The 16871-nt window shown below is 34.5% G+C and overlaps 1 protein-coding gene across 1 annotated transcript; it reads right to left on the reverse strand.

The window, feature by feature from the left end:
* Positions 1-304: 304 nt before the first annotated feature.
* utp15 (UTP15 small subunit processome component) lies at positions 305-6793 on the reverse strand. Its single transcript, XM_026287100.1, has 13 exons — positions 6634-6793; positions 6035-6172; positions 5822-5914; positions 4932-5116; positions 4634-4812; positions 3583-3708; positions 3320-3455; positions 3134-3215; positions 2832-2987; positions 2192-2293; positions 1965-2098; positions 881-939; positions 305-759 (listed from the first exon to the last, which is right to left on the reverse strand). Exons 2-13 carry the CDS (start codon positions 6122-6124, stop codon positions 569-571), a joined length of 1533 nt encoding a protein of 510 aa, XP_026142885.1. The 5' UTR covers positions 6125-6172; positions 6634-6793; the 3' UTR covers positions 305-568.
* Between the last annotated feature and the right edge of the window lie 10078 nt (positions 6794-16871).

Genomic DNA, 16871 nt, shown 5'->3' on the forward strand with positions numbered 1-16871 from the left:
GATGTGGTTGCATCTAGTTCTTGATTATTTGTTGTAATAGATTTTAAGTTATAATATACAAGTCATATTGTTCCAACTTCTGTCAGCCGCTGAATGACTGTCTCTTCAGCCTTTTCCCAAAACTCTTTCTCCAAAAGACAGGTATGCATACACACAATAAGTGACATACAAATTGGCACATTTTCTGATTGGCTAACACAATCACACGAAAGACAAAAAGCAGCAACTGTAAATGTATCGTAAATGTATTTCATTACTAAGGCATTTGATTATGACAGAAAGAAAGAAAGAAAGAACAAACGAAAACGCGCAGATCCGAAGATTTTATGACAAGGATATACAAAACGCAGTTTCAAATTCTGCAAACATCAGCAGAAACAGAAGAAACACTGACATGGTGATTATTTAGTGGGATTGGGCAACATCTTTCCCAGAGCTGCCTCTCGTGTTTGTTTCCTTCCGTTTTCCCTTTCATTTTTCACCAAGCCTCTGCCAAAGTCCAGCATCCAGTTTCGTTTGAGTCACGAGAGTTTTGTAATGAGTTTCATGCGGCTTGTAGCTGTGACTCCTACGCTACTGGTGGGGCAGCAAGGGCTGCGACCTCTTTTCTGGGGGTCAGCGATGCGAAAAGTGTGTCCAGGATTCCCAAGACCTGCAGAAGCTCCTGCTGAAGTTCTGCTTCCCGACCCAACACGTCCATAAGACGCTGCAGCAGCCGCTCGACAACAGGTGACTTGTGAAAAACCTGCTGATACAGATCTAAACACACACACATTTCCCATGTTTGAAAAACAGAGGAAAAACAATACTATTTTGCAAGCAGCAGTTCACTTCTTCATTTTCATTTGCTCACGTGCACATGATACAATATGAAACTCACCCAGCACAATATCCCCGACCAAGAGCAGAGGCCGTGAGAAGCGTGGGTCAAAGATGTGCCTGAAACACAATACACAAAAACACCCTCATAGCAAGCCATTATAACAAGAAATAAATCCTGTGGTATTAAATTAAAAGAAAATCTGGTGACTTTTAGTTTACGCTTACAATTTTGGCCTCCTGTTCTGGGTCACTTTTGTGATGTGTGACCCAAACTCTCAACCGCAAGACACCCTGAGAACCTGCCTAAGAATTTCCCTGCGTTTTGTTCATTTCAAGAAATTATGGTTTTGTCACAAGAATTTAATGGAATGCATTTCACAGAATGTTAACAGTGCTGAAATCCCACACAAACTTTGAATAATATGCAAATACACACACACACACACACTTTATTTTGTCTTTATATTAAAACACAAAAAATATTAAATTACAATTCTACTTATAATTATGTATATGTGTGTGCTTATTAATTAGCAAATTTGCAATTGCAGTGAGAGAAAAATAAAATTAAAAAAAAAATTTATATTTCTTTTTTTTCTGTATTTTTCTATTTCTTTCTACCATTAAATTTCATTTAGAGTTTTATGACAATTAAACATTTACAGTAAATCCTTATTACTGAAATGTGAAAAAAATATTGAAAATGTAAATATAGTAACTACTGCCATGATGTATATCTAAAAAATTAAAAGTATAACAGTAATCATCATCAGTGAGAACAATGACAAAAAAAAAAAAAAAAACTTAAATTCACATTAAAAATGCCTTTGTGATTTTTTTTTGCCTTCAAAATTGCACATTGTTTTTTTTTTTTCATTTCAATTTTTAAGTGAAATATAACCCAGTCACCCATAAAAAGTTTGAGAAACCAAAGCAAATTGGAATATTTCGTATTCTTAGAAAATTTTGTAATCTTTCCTACGTTAATGAATTTTAATTCTCCTAGAATCATTTTTTTTTAATTATCTGAAGAGTTCATAAACTTCCCCCTCCAACTATACATGAGCCATCATGTTTTGTACGATAGTCTGAAGTCATAAGACTATGTGCGTGTCAGAATAAGATGTGAGAGAGTTACTCACTTGAGAAGGAAGTTGAGGATCTTGGTTAAGCTCTCTTCATTTCGTCCTGCGAGAGCATTTTTCAGAGTTCCTCTGCGGTTGAGCTCTATAATAACCGCTACAGTCACATCTGGTTTACTAGTGCGTGTCCATGTCTGTCAAACATCCATAAACATTTAATGATATCTTCATCTGTACAGTCATATCACAAATCAAATTGCATTATATACACACGGGTGTGTGTTCACCTGCAGAGCTGTGTCCAATGCTTTGGACACCTCAAAGCTTTTCAGCTGTTTGTCATATTTCCGTAGGTATTGCTTCACTGGTTTACTGACCAAGAAATCATCCTAAAAGAGACATCAAAAGACACAACTGAAGAAAAGTTCATTCAAACAGTCTAATATGAAAATACATGCCTTTAAGTAAACATGACTTAAAAGTAAATTTATATAGCTTACATATGAATATAGCTGTAGAATAGCTATACGAGAGAGCAATTTTAGTTGAAAAGTTAGTAAATAAGAATTTTTAAATTATTGATTCATGAAATATAATACAATTAAAATCATTTTTGGGAACAAAGTTAGCAAATTAAAAACTGTTATTAAAATTGAATAAAAATGAACAGATTCATTAATTCAGGAAATACAAAATTAAATTAAAAAAAAAGTAAAAAAAAAATGTTTCAGCACAAAGTTCTTGTGAAATGTTTGCAAATAAAAAAAAATTAAGAAAAAGTCAATTAAATTAAATTGAAATTAAATAATAATAGCATCAAATAAAAATCAAATTTTTTGGCACAAGGTTCTTGTGAAATGCTAGCAAATAAATGTAATTAAAATTCATTTATTCAATCACTGTGGTAAAATGAAATAAAATAATCACCTCTCTGGGCATAAAGTTCTTTCCCTTGACAAAGACCCGGTATGACGGGCCCCGTCTCCTTCGACTGGTTAACGTCTCTTTGTCTTTTTGGTGTTTCCTGTGTCTGACACTCAACACACCATTGGTCATCCCCACAGCAAGCGCTTCATCATCAGGCTAAAGGAGAACCACAATAAACAACCCTCTAATTCAAGTGCAAATGAAAAATTACATTTATCAAGTTTATATATATATATACTTTTTTATTATTATTATTTATATATATATTTATAGATTTCTTTGTGTGAATGAGCTAAACATACCGCAATAGCCATACTAAGGATGGATGCATCACAGTCGAAATTATGTACAACCTTATAAGAGGAGTTATACACTTTGATGTGCCTAAAACGAAAAGCAACCAAAACAAATAAACCCACAGGCTCATGAAAATGCACGAATGAGCACATACAGCATTTCTTTACAATGATTGGCACATGCAGACACACCTGTCCAGTGATCCTGTGAGCAGTTTGTTGCCTACAGAACTCAGACATGCACACGTAACAGTCTTGTGATGATTTTTAAGAGAAACGAGCTCCTGTCCGCCTTTCAACAGGTCCCAAACTTTAACATAGCGCCCTCCTGTAACACACACACCAACTTATTTCAACCATTTTTTGGAAGAGCCACATTCAAGCTGAGATAAAAGAGAACAGCATTACTAATCAACCCCCAAGCCCTGATTGGTTAAATGAGGAGTGTTGTTCACCTGTGGACACCAGCAGGGCTTCTGATGGGTACAGCAGCACACACTCCACGGGATGGCCGTGTTGCATGGTCATCACACTGCTCCCTGACCGCATGTCAAACACTTTCACTGTGTGATCATACGAACCTGCAACAGAGACCACAATCATACAAACATCAACTATTCCTCAAAACATTAACGTTACAATCCTAAGAAATATTACACACTACCACTTCATTTGGGGTGGGTAAGATTTTTGTGTTTCTGAAAGTCTCTTTTGCTCACCAAGGCTGCATTTATTTGATCAAAAATACAGTAAAAACTGTAATATTATGAAATTATTAATGTGATGCAAATTCCAGTCTTCAGTGTCACATGATTCTTTAGAAATCATTCTCATTTGCTGATTCACTGCTCAATAAATATTAATACTAATAATAATTATTATTATTATTATAATAAATGCTGAAAACAGTTTAATATTTTTGTGGAAGCTGCTCAATTTTCTTCTTCAGGGACCTTTATGATTACAAAGTTCAAAATTACATTTATAGAAATTCATTTTAAATTTCTTTACTGACACTTGTTGTCAATTTAATGCATCCTTGCTGAAAAAAAAAACATTTATTTCTTTTTAAGAAATCTTACTAATCTTACTATTTTATTAGCTATTAATAAAAACAAATCATATTCATCTTTCTATAAAATGTTTAATACATTTAAACATTAAATATAGCAGGGTATTTATGGAAATAATATTAAAACATGAGAAGAACGACAATTAAAATCGGAATGTGATTTCTGTATCACCTAAGATAATTTATGAAAATAATTTATTGTGGAAATTTATTTTCAAACACTCCACTGGCCCAACAAACAGACAAATCCTGCAGTTCCACAAATGTAGTTTAACCTCTCCGCCTTGTTGCTAATATGAAACAAAAGCATTCAGATTGATGTAGATTTACGTGCACATTCATTTTTTCTGTCAATACTAGATGTACTGATCTGGTGAAGCCAGAATCCAGTGATCATCTGTGAGGTGCAGAGGAGAATTAAAGCGTCAGGTTACCTGTGACAAACAGATCTGGGTTGAGTCTGCTGGGGGCGAGAGCTCTGATATAGTCTGTGTGTTCGGTTAACGAGCTGAGCTCAACAGCACTGGGAACGTCCCACACACGGCACGACAGGTCATCAGACCCCGACACCACACGAAAGCCATCAGACAGGAACGAGGTCACATGAACCGCCCTGCACATAGGAGACAGCAGAACAGACAGAGATGTTTTACAGGGGAGAAAAATGTCATCTGAAGGATTCAAGTGATTGAACTCATTATTTTTTTGCATTTATTTCATGCCCGGTCATACTTGGAGTGTCCTGCGAACTGTCTGAGAGCCACTCGGCCGCTGATGTCAAACAGCCGGATGAGTCCCTCTTCACTTCCCGCCACTAAAAGCTTCCCGTCGCCTCTGAAGCTCCCTCCATATGCTGTATCCCGAAAACGTGTGAAGCTCCGTATGGGCTCTTGAGAGTGGGGTCCGTATATGTGGATCTGATGCAGAACATTATAATATCAACATACTGCACACATGAGAGTAGAATCATGCTAGCAACAGTTCTGACATGGGTTTAATTCTAAGGGGAGAGTCTCACAAAAACAAGTTCAGATCTGTCTCTCTGTTGTTGTTATTGTTGTTTTTACACATTGCATAATTTTTTATAATGCACAGGACAATTAAGCACATTTTCTCCTAAAATCATCAAAGGTTCTCATTATTGTATACAAGTATTTTACATATTTACTCTATGAATGATTTTTTTTTTACATTTTTTATTTATTATTATTACTATTCATAATAATTCAAATAAAATACATGTATATATAACACACTGTGTATACATACTATTTAATATATTCATACAATAAACAATATTTATACAAATAACATTATTATAATATTTTACACATGAGAACAATTTATTTTTTATATTTCTCAACTTTTTTGTTCTGTTTACTGAATACTTTTTAATTAAAATCTGCATTAAGGCTGTATAACAGATACATAAATTGTGTGTGTGTGTGTGTGTATATATAGATAGACAGATAGATAGAAATGTATATATTATTATAATAATAGACCTATATACAGAACTGATACAATGATACAACCACTCAGAGAAAAAGAAAAGCTCTATATGTCACTTTGAATACATGAACATGTTAATACAAAAGAAAATGAAAGACAAATGGTCTTACTCTTGTGGAGGCTGTGACGGCATAATTGTGAGGTGGGAGAGGAGAGAAGTCGATCTTTGTTACAGCACCAAATTCTTTAATTTGTACAGGAGACTAAAGACAAAAAACACAGACTGTCAGTGTATATAAATACTGAATACTGAATAACAAAAACCTATATATTATTTTCCTTTGGTCATATACATTATAAAATGGCTCAACAACGTCTCAAACCTTGTAATTCTTCCAGTAGAGTGTTTCCTCTGTTACTTTCTCTCCTAGTTTAGGAAGGAACTGAACTTTGGTGGGTTTAAATGAAGCCATGTGAGATATGAAGATGGTTCTCAGCTAAAGCAGGTTCACTCTGAGGATCTGTGATATAACAACACTTCAGGAGACTCCAGCATTCACACAGTCATAATGCATACAACACATCCAATATAAGACAACGGAACATTATAGAAAACAAACACAAAGCACAGGTTCACAGACTTTAGAATTTGAATACATGAGAACGGTATATTTCAACGTGATACTAAATGTTTTGAATTGATACATTTTTAATGTTTACATTTTTATACATCTGGCTAACACAATATCATTAACAAATGACACATTTCTAAAAGTTTCCGATATATTTTATATAACGTTAATAAAATTCCCAAAGCTATGGGAATATTTACTTAAAACATGCAGCTTGTTAAAACTGCATGCAGGACGAAACATATATGTTTCCTCACCTAATAACTCTCATACCTCCATCGCTATTAGGACAGGAGTTCAACTCTTGTAGGTTTCTTTACAGAATATTTTAAATATAGGGTGCATCTTACCTTATTGTGGTTTCCGCCAATTTTTAAACAGATTTTGGGATTTTTATTTACGTTACAGACAAGAAAACATGAACAGAATCACGTTGATTCTACAGCCACATGGAGGCCGCCATTGCGTGACGTCACATTTCCGGTTTCGAGGCAACTTTGTTTGCTGCACACATCACATGAACACAGAGGAGAAACTAACTGTTCTTTTGTGAAAACAGTACGGAGCTCCGATCATGACATGCAAGAACAAATAAATAAATTGTGTGCACGATTTACTAATTCGTTCCCGTAATGTACTAAAACGTGCACACGATTAAATTAAATTAAATGTATGCATTTAGCAGACGCTTATATCCAAAGCGACTTACATCGTGCGCAAAATGTATCAATCGAGTGAACGCAATAGTAATAATGTGCACGGTTTAGTACAGTGAGGGAACGAATTAGTAAATCGAGCACACGATTTAGCCTAGGCTAATATTTTTTCCTGAATGTCACGTGCGGGGCTCCGTAACAAATACATATTGTGCACGCAACAGCAAATGATCAGATACGTTTTCTTCGCTTTCTTATTGAAGACATTTTTCAAACAGGACTTCCTTAATAAAGTATCTTTAGCTCGAGCCTGGGAACTTTACTTTAAATTTAGGCACATAAAAAAAAATAATAATAATAAAAAAGTTGTATAAAACATGAAATAGTTTTTCCATTATGTCAAAATCATACATCTTACAGTAAAACCTATTTTTTGGCAATATCATCCCAAATATTTACACATTGATTTAAAAGGGGGAAATATATAGCCTATCGTTTTACAGAATTAGCCTACATTTCCATTTACTACTGTACTTTTCTGTTTAAATTATGTTTTTGATATGTAGAGTAAGTATAATTTTTCTCATTGAAGTGTCTCCCACCGTAAATCTTGTATTGAGTTCATTTTGACATTCAGTTTGATAAAAAGGGTGGTCAAAATAATATTCTCTGAAAAGACATCTTCGGGTAATAATATCCTTACTTGATTTTGTAATTTATGTATTTATTTATTTTTGAACTATAACCCCAATGTTGTGAGAGAAAGTGCCGAGAGGTTACTGAGGTTAATGCGTGAACAGGAATGTACAGCATGTGTATTTGTGACCCAAATAAAAGATTACAGAGAGAAAAAATGTTTTCTCCACTTTCAACCTGATGACATTTTTCAATCAGGGTGTAGTTCCTGAAGATACCAGGTGTTTTTTTTTTATGTTTTTTTATTTTTTACAATCATTTTGACACCAATTTCAGAACCTTGATGCAATTCTCCAAAACTCTAGACACAAAACTCAAAACATTATTTGTAACACAGGCTGTCCAGTGTTCAAAAGTGTGCATTTTGCGTTCATATCTTTAAACAAGCCTTGCATTTGCAGAAGCATTGGTTTTAAAAAAAATAATTTATTATGAAATATCATAGTAACATTACTTTAGATCACCCACACACAGATACCCATAGTTTCACTGTGTAGCTTTCAGTACAATCATTAAATATAAACACATGATGCAGCTTTCATTATGGTTTTCCACATTCATGCATCTTTGTAATAGACTAAAGAGAAAAGTACAGACACTGGAATCATTAAACAAAATTTGAAAATGATTGATGAAATAATGAACTCACAACAGGGTAAAAAAAAAAAAAAATAATAAAAAAAGATAAGAAAATAAAATGCTACATTGGCATACAGTAAAATATCAACTGAAGTGTTCTTCACTGCACTCCTATGTTTTTATCAACCCTGTCCTGTGGATTTGGCCACAAGTTCTCATTCACATCGTAATGCATTTTTTGATAAGATAAACATCTTGGATAAAACGTCTGGCATGGCAAATACAGGCCTGACATTGTCTCCTCCTGTGATGTCTTTGCACATATCATCTATGGCCTGGAGAAGAGTGACATGTTTGTGATGGTGTCTGTTGTAAACCTTCTTTAAAAAAATTTCAGTCGGGTAACAGGTAAGGAAAGGGAAGTATGGGGGTAGATACGGTGATAAACTGTGGATGGGCCTGCAACCATGATTGCTCTCAGTGCCGTCGCTAGGAATTCTGGCCCCATTGCACTGATTTTGGTATGAGGCTCCACGAAATCACAATCAGTGGGGGGTACTCAGGCCCCCCTCAACCACTGGGCTCCATGTCATGGCCAGGTTAAAGCCTGCCTCATCCAAAAATATGAATGGTTTTCGTCAGCTTCCAGCTCTATCGCCCCCTAAAAAGACATTAATTGTAGGAAAAACACATTTTGGGATTGAGATATTTTTTCTCCCAACAAACAGGCATCTTGAAACTGATCATACCTGAAAATACTCAGTCCTCAGCTGCTTCATTTTTTATAATCTAAAAATTTTATATTGTTCATTATTTTCCATAAAAACTATGCTTCAAGAGTAATCGTTATGTTGCATTTTGAGCAGTTGTATAAATTGATAGTTGTAATGAATGAGTAGACACTCAATTCAGATGTAATGTGTGAGTTGCATTTTGAAATTGTAATACTTTTATATTATGTTGTCATTTTGAACTGGTGATTTTAGTTCAATGAACAATAGATCTTACGTTTATGTGTGTTCAGGGTTCCCACACTTTCATGAACACCAGATTCAAGGACTTTCAAGGACTTTTTAAAGCACCGTTTTATTAAATCAAGCACCTTTGAAATTCACACTCCCAGCACATAACATCATGAAAGTCCTTACTGTGCTTACCATTTCACCTATTTTTCTGCATTTTGACAAATAAAAAAAAGTTTTTTTGTTTAGTCTATGCATATAGGCGTTTTGTGGCATATCGCCGAAAATAACTTAAATTGCACTTTCAGTTTTGATCATACAGGTAAGAGCAATACAGCAATCGGATCTGTAAAGGATCTACTTTTATTTGTATGCACACATAATGAGAAAACTTTGTGCATTTATAAAATAAAGAAAACAAACAGAGCGCGCTGTCTGCAGCCTTGGTCTGCGTGATCTTCATTTAGAAATGCGTCTTGAAAATGAACTGAAACTCAACAAATACTCCACAAAGAGATATGAGAGATATTTCTATAGAAATCTTCGCTTGTCTACTTTTAAACTTAGCAAGTCTTATCGACAACAAATATTAAGTAAAATAGTAATCCATATGAAACCAACGCAATGTCCAGTCTTTTACATCTCCCTTCACTAACTTTTATGCGACCACACGCTATAGATACATAATCATCCATGTGAAGCGTGCGGCGCGTAAACATTATTAACCCTTATGCGTTGTTGGGGACGTTTTCTTTTGCATAAATCTATTAATCAACCTCAGTCCTGATTAAAACTACAAAATGTAAAAAAAAAAAAAAAAATAAAAAAATCCAAGATTTGAACTCTTTAGTTACCAAGATCATAAATGATGTCACTGATTTAAAAAAAAAAAAAAGACTGGATATTATTTTACCTTTTATCACAGTCTTGGGCATGTCAAAGATTAGTAACAAGATTGGCTTTGATGCAGTGTTAGTTTTTGTGTAGCATTAGATTGAAAATTTTTCTCCCTCATTTGTTGTTGGTGGCTGTTTTTGCCCCATTGACTTCCATTATAATGACATTTTTTGATTGCAGAGCCATGACACCATTTAATCATGCATTCTCGATTGTTGGTGGTTTTCCCTGTTGGGAAGAGGTAGCATTTTTTTTTTTTTTTTTTTTTACAGTTGATCACTAGGTGGGACCATTAACCCTTTAGATAGGCCTGTGAAAAAAAGGCTTAGTTTCTGGCTTGTATATGGAGTTATATGGAGTATAACAGTAAATTATAGTGTTTGTGTGTGTGTGAGATTCTGATTTTTGGTGGTTTTCCCTGTTGGGAAGAGGTAACATTTGTTATTTTTTTTACAGTTTATCACTAGGTGGGACCATTAACCCTTTAGATAGGCCTGTGAAAAAAAAGGCTCAGTTTCTGGCTTGCATATGGAGTTATATGGAGTATAATAGCAAATTATAGTGTGTGTGTGTGTGTGTGTGTGTGTGCACGTGGGTGTGTGCACGTGTGTGTGTGTGTGTGTGAGAGAGTGAGAGAGACAGGGACCCACTTTATATTAAGTGGCCTTAACTACGATGTACTTACATTTTAATTAATAATTTAGTACAATGTAATTATTGTGTACATACATGTTTTTACAGTGTACTTATATATTTAAAAAAAAACTACATGTAATTACATCTGTATCTAATTTCTGTAATTACATTTATAATTACACCGTTGACCCATACTTTACACCTTAACCCACCCTTAAACTTACCCATACCTCCAACCCTCTCCCTAACCTTACCCCTATCCAACCTCAATAGCAGCAAAAGTGTTTTACAATACAATATGAACACAATAAGTACATTGTACTTATTTTTTTATGTAAGTACATAGTAGTTAAGGCCACCTAATATAAAGTGGGACCAGAGACAGAGAGAGAGAGAGAGAGAGAGAGAGAAAGACCTTTGTGCACTTACCTTGATGTATTTGAAAAAAATCCAAATATGCACCTCACGCTCTCAGAACTACATGGAGCAAACAATAAAAAAAGAAGTGTGTTTATGCACCTGCTGCCTTTTGATGGTAAACAGTACCGATGGCCTATGTGTGAAATGCTCTTCTTTTTTTGATAGTAAAGCCAGTTTAAAATCTTAAAATCCTGTAAAACACCAACTTCAAATAAGCTGCAGCTTGCTGGAGGGGTCAAACTGCATAGTCATTTCTAAAACTTCAGTACAAGTCAAGCCCTTTCTCATGTTGCTTGCTGCTCTTCTCACCATTAAATGACCAGCAGGATGGCATGCAAGTGTTTAAATCCACGTACTTTGTTTAGTCTATACTTATCACCACCATCAGAAGGCAGCAGGTAAATACACTTTTGTTTACTCCATGTAGTTCTGAGAGCTGAGGTGTAGATTTTGATTTTCTCAAATACATCAAGGTAAGTGCGCAAAGGTCTTTCTCTCTCTCTCTCTCTCTCTCTCTCTCTCTCTCTCTCTCTCTCACACACACACACACACACATACAGACACAATATAATATGGTGTTATACTCCATATAACTCCATATACCAGCAAGAAACTAAGCCTTTTTTGCACAGGCCTATCTAAAGGGTTAATGGTCCCACCTAGTGATCAACTGTAAAAATAACAAATGTTACCTCTTCCCAAAAGGGAAAACCACAAACAGTCAAGAATGCATGATTATATGGTGTCATGGCTTTGCAATCAAAAAATGTCATTATAATGGAAGTCAATGGGGCAAAAACAGCCACCAACAACAAATGAGGGAGAAAAATGTAAAATCTAATGCTGCACAAAAACTATTAATGCATCAAAGCCAATCTTTGACATGCGCAAGACTGTTATAAAAAGTTTTTTTTGTAAAAATCCAGCCACGATTAATTTTATAGTGAAAATAATCCCCCCCCCCAAAAAAAAAATCAGTGACATCATTTAAGAACTTGGCAATTAAAGAGTTAAAATCTTGGATTTAAAAAAATAAATAAAAATGGGTAGTTTTGATCAAGACTGAGGTTGATTAATAGATTTATGCAAAAAAAAAATATATATATAATATATATATATATATATATATATATATATATATAAAATATTACATTTTTACAGTTCAATTGAGTGGATGTTTTCATCCCGAACATAACAAAAGGGTAGTGAATTTGAACAATGCACAAGGGTTAATATCATGTTTTTAAATATGATGGTTTCATTCTAAACATGGTGATTATCTCCAAGGACACCCAACATAATATGGCATTTAGCAACTGAATCTAACCATGTCATGTCAACAAATGGAAAAGTCAGCGGTCTATTAATTATCATGTTAATCATGGCGCCTTTAGTCACTACAGCAGGGTCGCTTTTCACCCTAAATACCATACATTTACATATTCTTTCGTTATTTAAAAACCGTTGCTTTAATTATCATAAACAAAACAGAAAATCATAAATAAGACCTTTGTCTCAAAATATATGCATTGATTTTTTTTTTGCTATTCTGATTTGCTACTTAAATTGACAACATTTAAAAAAACAAAACAAAATATTAGATCAAGCAAGCACAGAATCAACTTTGCGGTGCTGCGCACGACGTCAGAGATCAAACAGATAACCTCCCGTGTTTAGTTCTGTTTTTGACAGAAGCACATATTGGACAATTTAGAAAATAGCAGCACAAACAAAACTGATTTCAAATGTAATTCAAGCACTTTCAAGGACCTATGTTAGTTTTCAAGTACTTTCCAGGCCTTGAATCCATATGTCTGAAATTCAAGTACTTTCAAGAAGTGTGGGAACCCTGTGTGTTGTATCAAAGCATCTGGAAAAAGTGTTTTGAAAAATGCATTTTGATCATTGGTTGTGAGTTATGTGTCTAGTTAAAAAAAGAGACATGAATGTTCTTTTATTAAGATTATTGTAAAAAAGTGTAATATGGAGCATGGAAACTTCACCTTATGTACAGGTGCATCTCAATAAATTAGAATGTCATGGAAAAGTTCATTCATTTCAGTAATTCAACTCAAATTGTGAAACTTGTGTATTAAATAAATTCAGTGCACAGACTGAAGTAGCTTTGGTTCTTTTAATTGTGATGATTTTTGCTCACATTTAACAAAATCTCATCAATTAACGATCACAACAAATTAAAATATAGTCACATGCCAATCAGTCAATCAACTCAAAACGCCTGCAAAGGTTTCCTGAGCCTTCAAAATGGTCTTTCAGTTTGGTTCACTAGGCTACACAATCATGGAGAAGACTGCTGATCTGACAGTCATCCAGAAGACAATCAATGACATCCTTCACAAAGAGGGTAAGCCACAAACATTTATTGCCAAAGAAGCTGGCTGTTCACAGAGTGCTGTATCCAATCATTTTTCTTTTTTTCAATTTTAGTAAGTCTGTAATGTTGCTGTTTGAGGATTAAAATGATCTGCAAAGTTATAAAGTTCAAAGTTTAATTCAAAAGGAAATATTTTATTTAACAGAAATAACTTTTTTAAAAACTACAACAACCAACTCGTTTGAACTACAACGCATATTTTCCGGGATTTGTGATATCACAAATATTGACGAATGGGACAAAACCTGGTTGAGCAGCACTAGAGATTGCAATGAGTGTTATCACTATGCTGGAGACACGCTAGCTTTCCCAAGCAGACGAACATAGAGTGTTTACAATCATCCTGGTTCAAATCGCACTCAAATTGATTTGATTTTGATACAATATTTACAACTCAAGCTCGCAGCAGTCGACTATGGTACTGGACATGACATCTCCTGACCACGCGCCGAGCGCTGTCAATGGCAGCAAACAACTAGCCAAGCTAACCAATCACAACACATTTCGTATTTCTGTGGGTGGACTTTTATTTGATACAGGAACTATTTGAGTCATTCATGCCAAACTGGGGAGAGGGGTGTTGTAATAATGTAAAATATGTGAAAAATAATGGGTTTTTCGAACAACCTAGAATGAGAGCCTGTTCTAGTACACCCTCAAAACAAAACCAAGACATTGTAAAAGACCATAATACGACCCCTTTAACAGAAAGTTGAGTGGAAGGAAAAAGTTTGGAAGAAAAAGATGCACAACCAACTGAGAGAACCACAGCCTTATGAGGATCGTCAAGCAAAATCAGTTAAAGAATTTGAGAGAACTTCACAAGTAATGGACTGAGGCTGGGGTCAAAACATCAAGAGCCACCACACACAGAAGTGTCAGCAAACTTGGCCACAGTTACCGTATTCCTCTTGTTAAGCCACTCCTGAGGCTGACCAGCTTTTTGTAAATGCTGATTTCATTTTCCAGCAGGATTTGGCACCTGCCCACACTGCCAAAAGCACCAAAAGTTGGTTAAATGACCATGGTGTTGGTGTGTTTGACTGGCCAGAAAACTCACCAGACCTGAACCCCAGAGATAATCTATGAGCTATTGTCAAGAGGAAAATGAGAAACAAGAGACCAGACAATGCAGATGAGCTGAAGGCCACTGTCAAAGAATCCTGGACTTCCAGACCACCTCAGCAGTGCCACAAACTGATCACCTCCATGCCACGCTGAATTGAGGCAGTAATTAAAGCAAAAGGAGCCCTTACCAAGTATTGAGTACATGTACAGTACAGTAAATGAACATACTTTCCAGAAGGCCAACAATTCACTAATTTGTTTTTTATTGGTCTTATGAAGTATTCTCATTTGTTGAGATTTAATTCAAGAGTGAATTGGTGGGTTTTTGTTAAATGTGAGCCAAAATCATCATAATTTAAAGAACCAAAGACTTAAACTATTTCAGTCCGTGTGCACTGAATTTATTTAATACACAAGTTTCACAATTTGAGTTGAATAACTGAGATAAATGAACTTTTCCACTTTATTGAGATGCATATTAAATGCATATTTTGCCAATAAAATGCTGTACAAAACATAAAAAGTTGTATATTTATAAGTTCGTTTTTATAATCCTTATAATAAATATATACATGTCAATTTCAGTAAAAATTACAGTAAAAACATTTTCGGGTATCAGCCCAAACATTTTATTGTCTAGGTCTATGCAATTTAAAAAAAAGTTAGGAAACAGTTGCTATATTATGTAATTTTAAAGTTAAAAAAATATATATAGACAGAAAGAAAGAACTATAGATAAAATTACATGTATAAAGAACACCAGATAAAACAATAGATACACAGAATGAAAAAAAGAATTATAGATAGATAGATAGATAGATAGATAGATAGATAGATAGATAGATAGATAGATAGATAGATAGATAGATAGATAGATAGATAGATAGATAGATAGATAGACAGATAGAAAGATATATATAGATAGATAGATAGATAGATAGATAGATAGATAGATAGATAGATAGATAGATAGATAGATAGACATAAAGATATATATATATATATATATATATATATATATATATATATATATATAGATAGATAGATAGATAGATAGATAGATAGATAGATAGATAGATAGATAGACAGATAGAAAGATATATATATATATAGATAGATAGATAGATAGATAGATAGATAGATAGATAGATAGATAGATAGATAGATAGATAGATAGATAGACAGATAGAAAGATATATATATATAGATAGATAGATAGATAGATAGATAGATAGATAGATAGACAGATAGAAAGATATATATATATATATATAGATAGATAGATAGATAGATAGATAGATAGATAGATAGATAGATAGATAGATAGATAGATAGAATTTATTATGATTTCACATACATAAACAGAGTTTGTCAAAAAAAGATGATTTTAACTTTTAAACTATAACCCCAATTTCGTCAGAGGAAGTGTCGAGAGGTTACAGAGGTAAATGTGTGAACAGGAATGTACAGCATGCTTATTTTTGACCCAAATGAAAGAGCACAACGAGAAGTGACTGGCCTTATTCGGTACTTTCATGTTCATGATATTTAGACAAGGGACAGGCCAATTCTGGCTTTCTAGAAATTAGCAGGGTATTTGACTTTTCAGAATATGTCCTACTCGGCATTGTCCTATTCTAAGTGAAACAGAAACATCAAGTTTAGCATTAATTAGTCAAATAGCATTTTTCATAGAAGAAGTACCTACGTGCCCTTTGGTGCTTTCAGGACGTGGGCACATATACAAAGGGGAGAATCACAGCCGAGTTCCTCATAAGATCAAAAAAGCAACTTTGCACCTTTGGACTGATAACACTTGCCTGGACAGAATTGCCCCAAATTGAGTTTCAATGTGACTTTCTAATTTTATGAATAAGTGAAATGTGTGAGTCAGAAGAAAGGGTGTAATGGCAAAGAAATTCTTAATCTCCATCATTACGTGCTCTTGAGGAAAATTCACGGCTTGGCGAGTGAATTTTGATAACACCTAATGACTGATATCTAGGTGTTGCGTCTCTGAGATAAGGGGGCTGCCAGAATGATGTCAGCCCTTTTCCCTTTTAAAAAAGAAAACTTTTACACATGCCTAGAAGGAATCAGTTTAACATGCACAGGTTCACAAACATGCACACAATGCAATAAAACATCCACATTTTGTCTCCTGAAATACCCAAAACTGCCAGCCGCCTACATCAGACACAGTTTCCCCCTGCGTGCAACACAAAAGTGCAGTGTTCAATTCATTTGCAAAGCAAAGCATGAACAGAGGAACTGCTGTA

Source organism: Carassius auratus, chromosome 18 (assembly GCF_003368295.1).
Source record: "Carassius auratus strain Wakin chromosome 18, ASM336829v1, whole genome shotgun sequence".
NCBI classification, from domain to species: domain Eukaryota; kingdom Metazoa; phylum Chordata; class Actinopteri; order Cypriniformes; family Cyprinidae; genus Carassius; species Carassius auratus.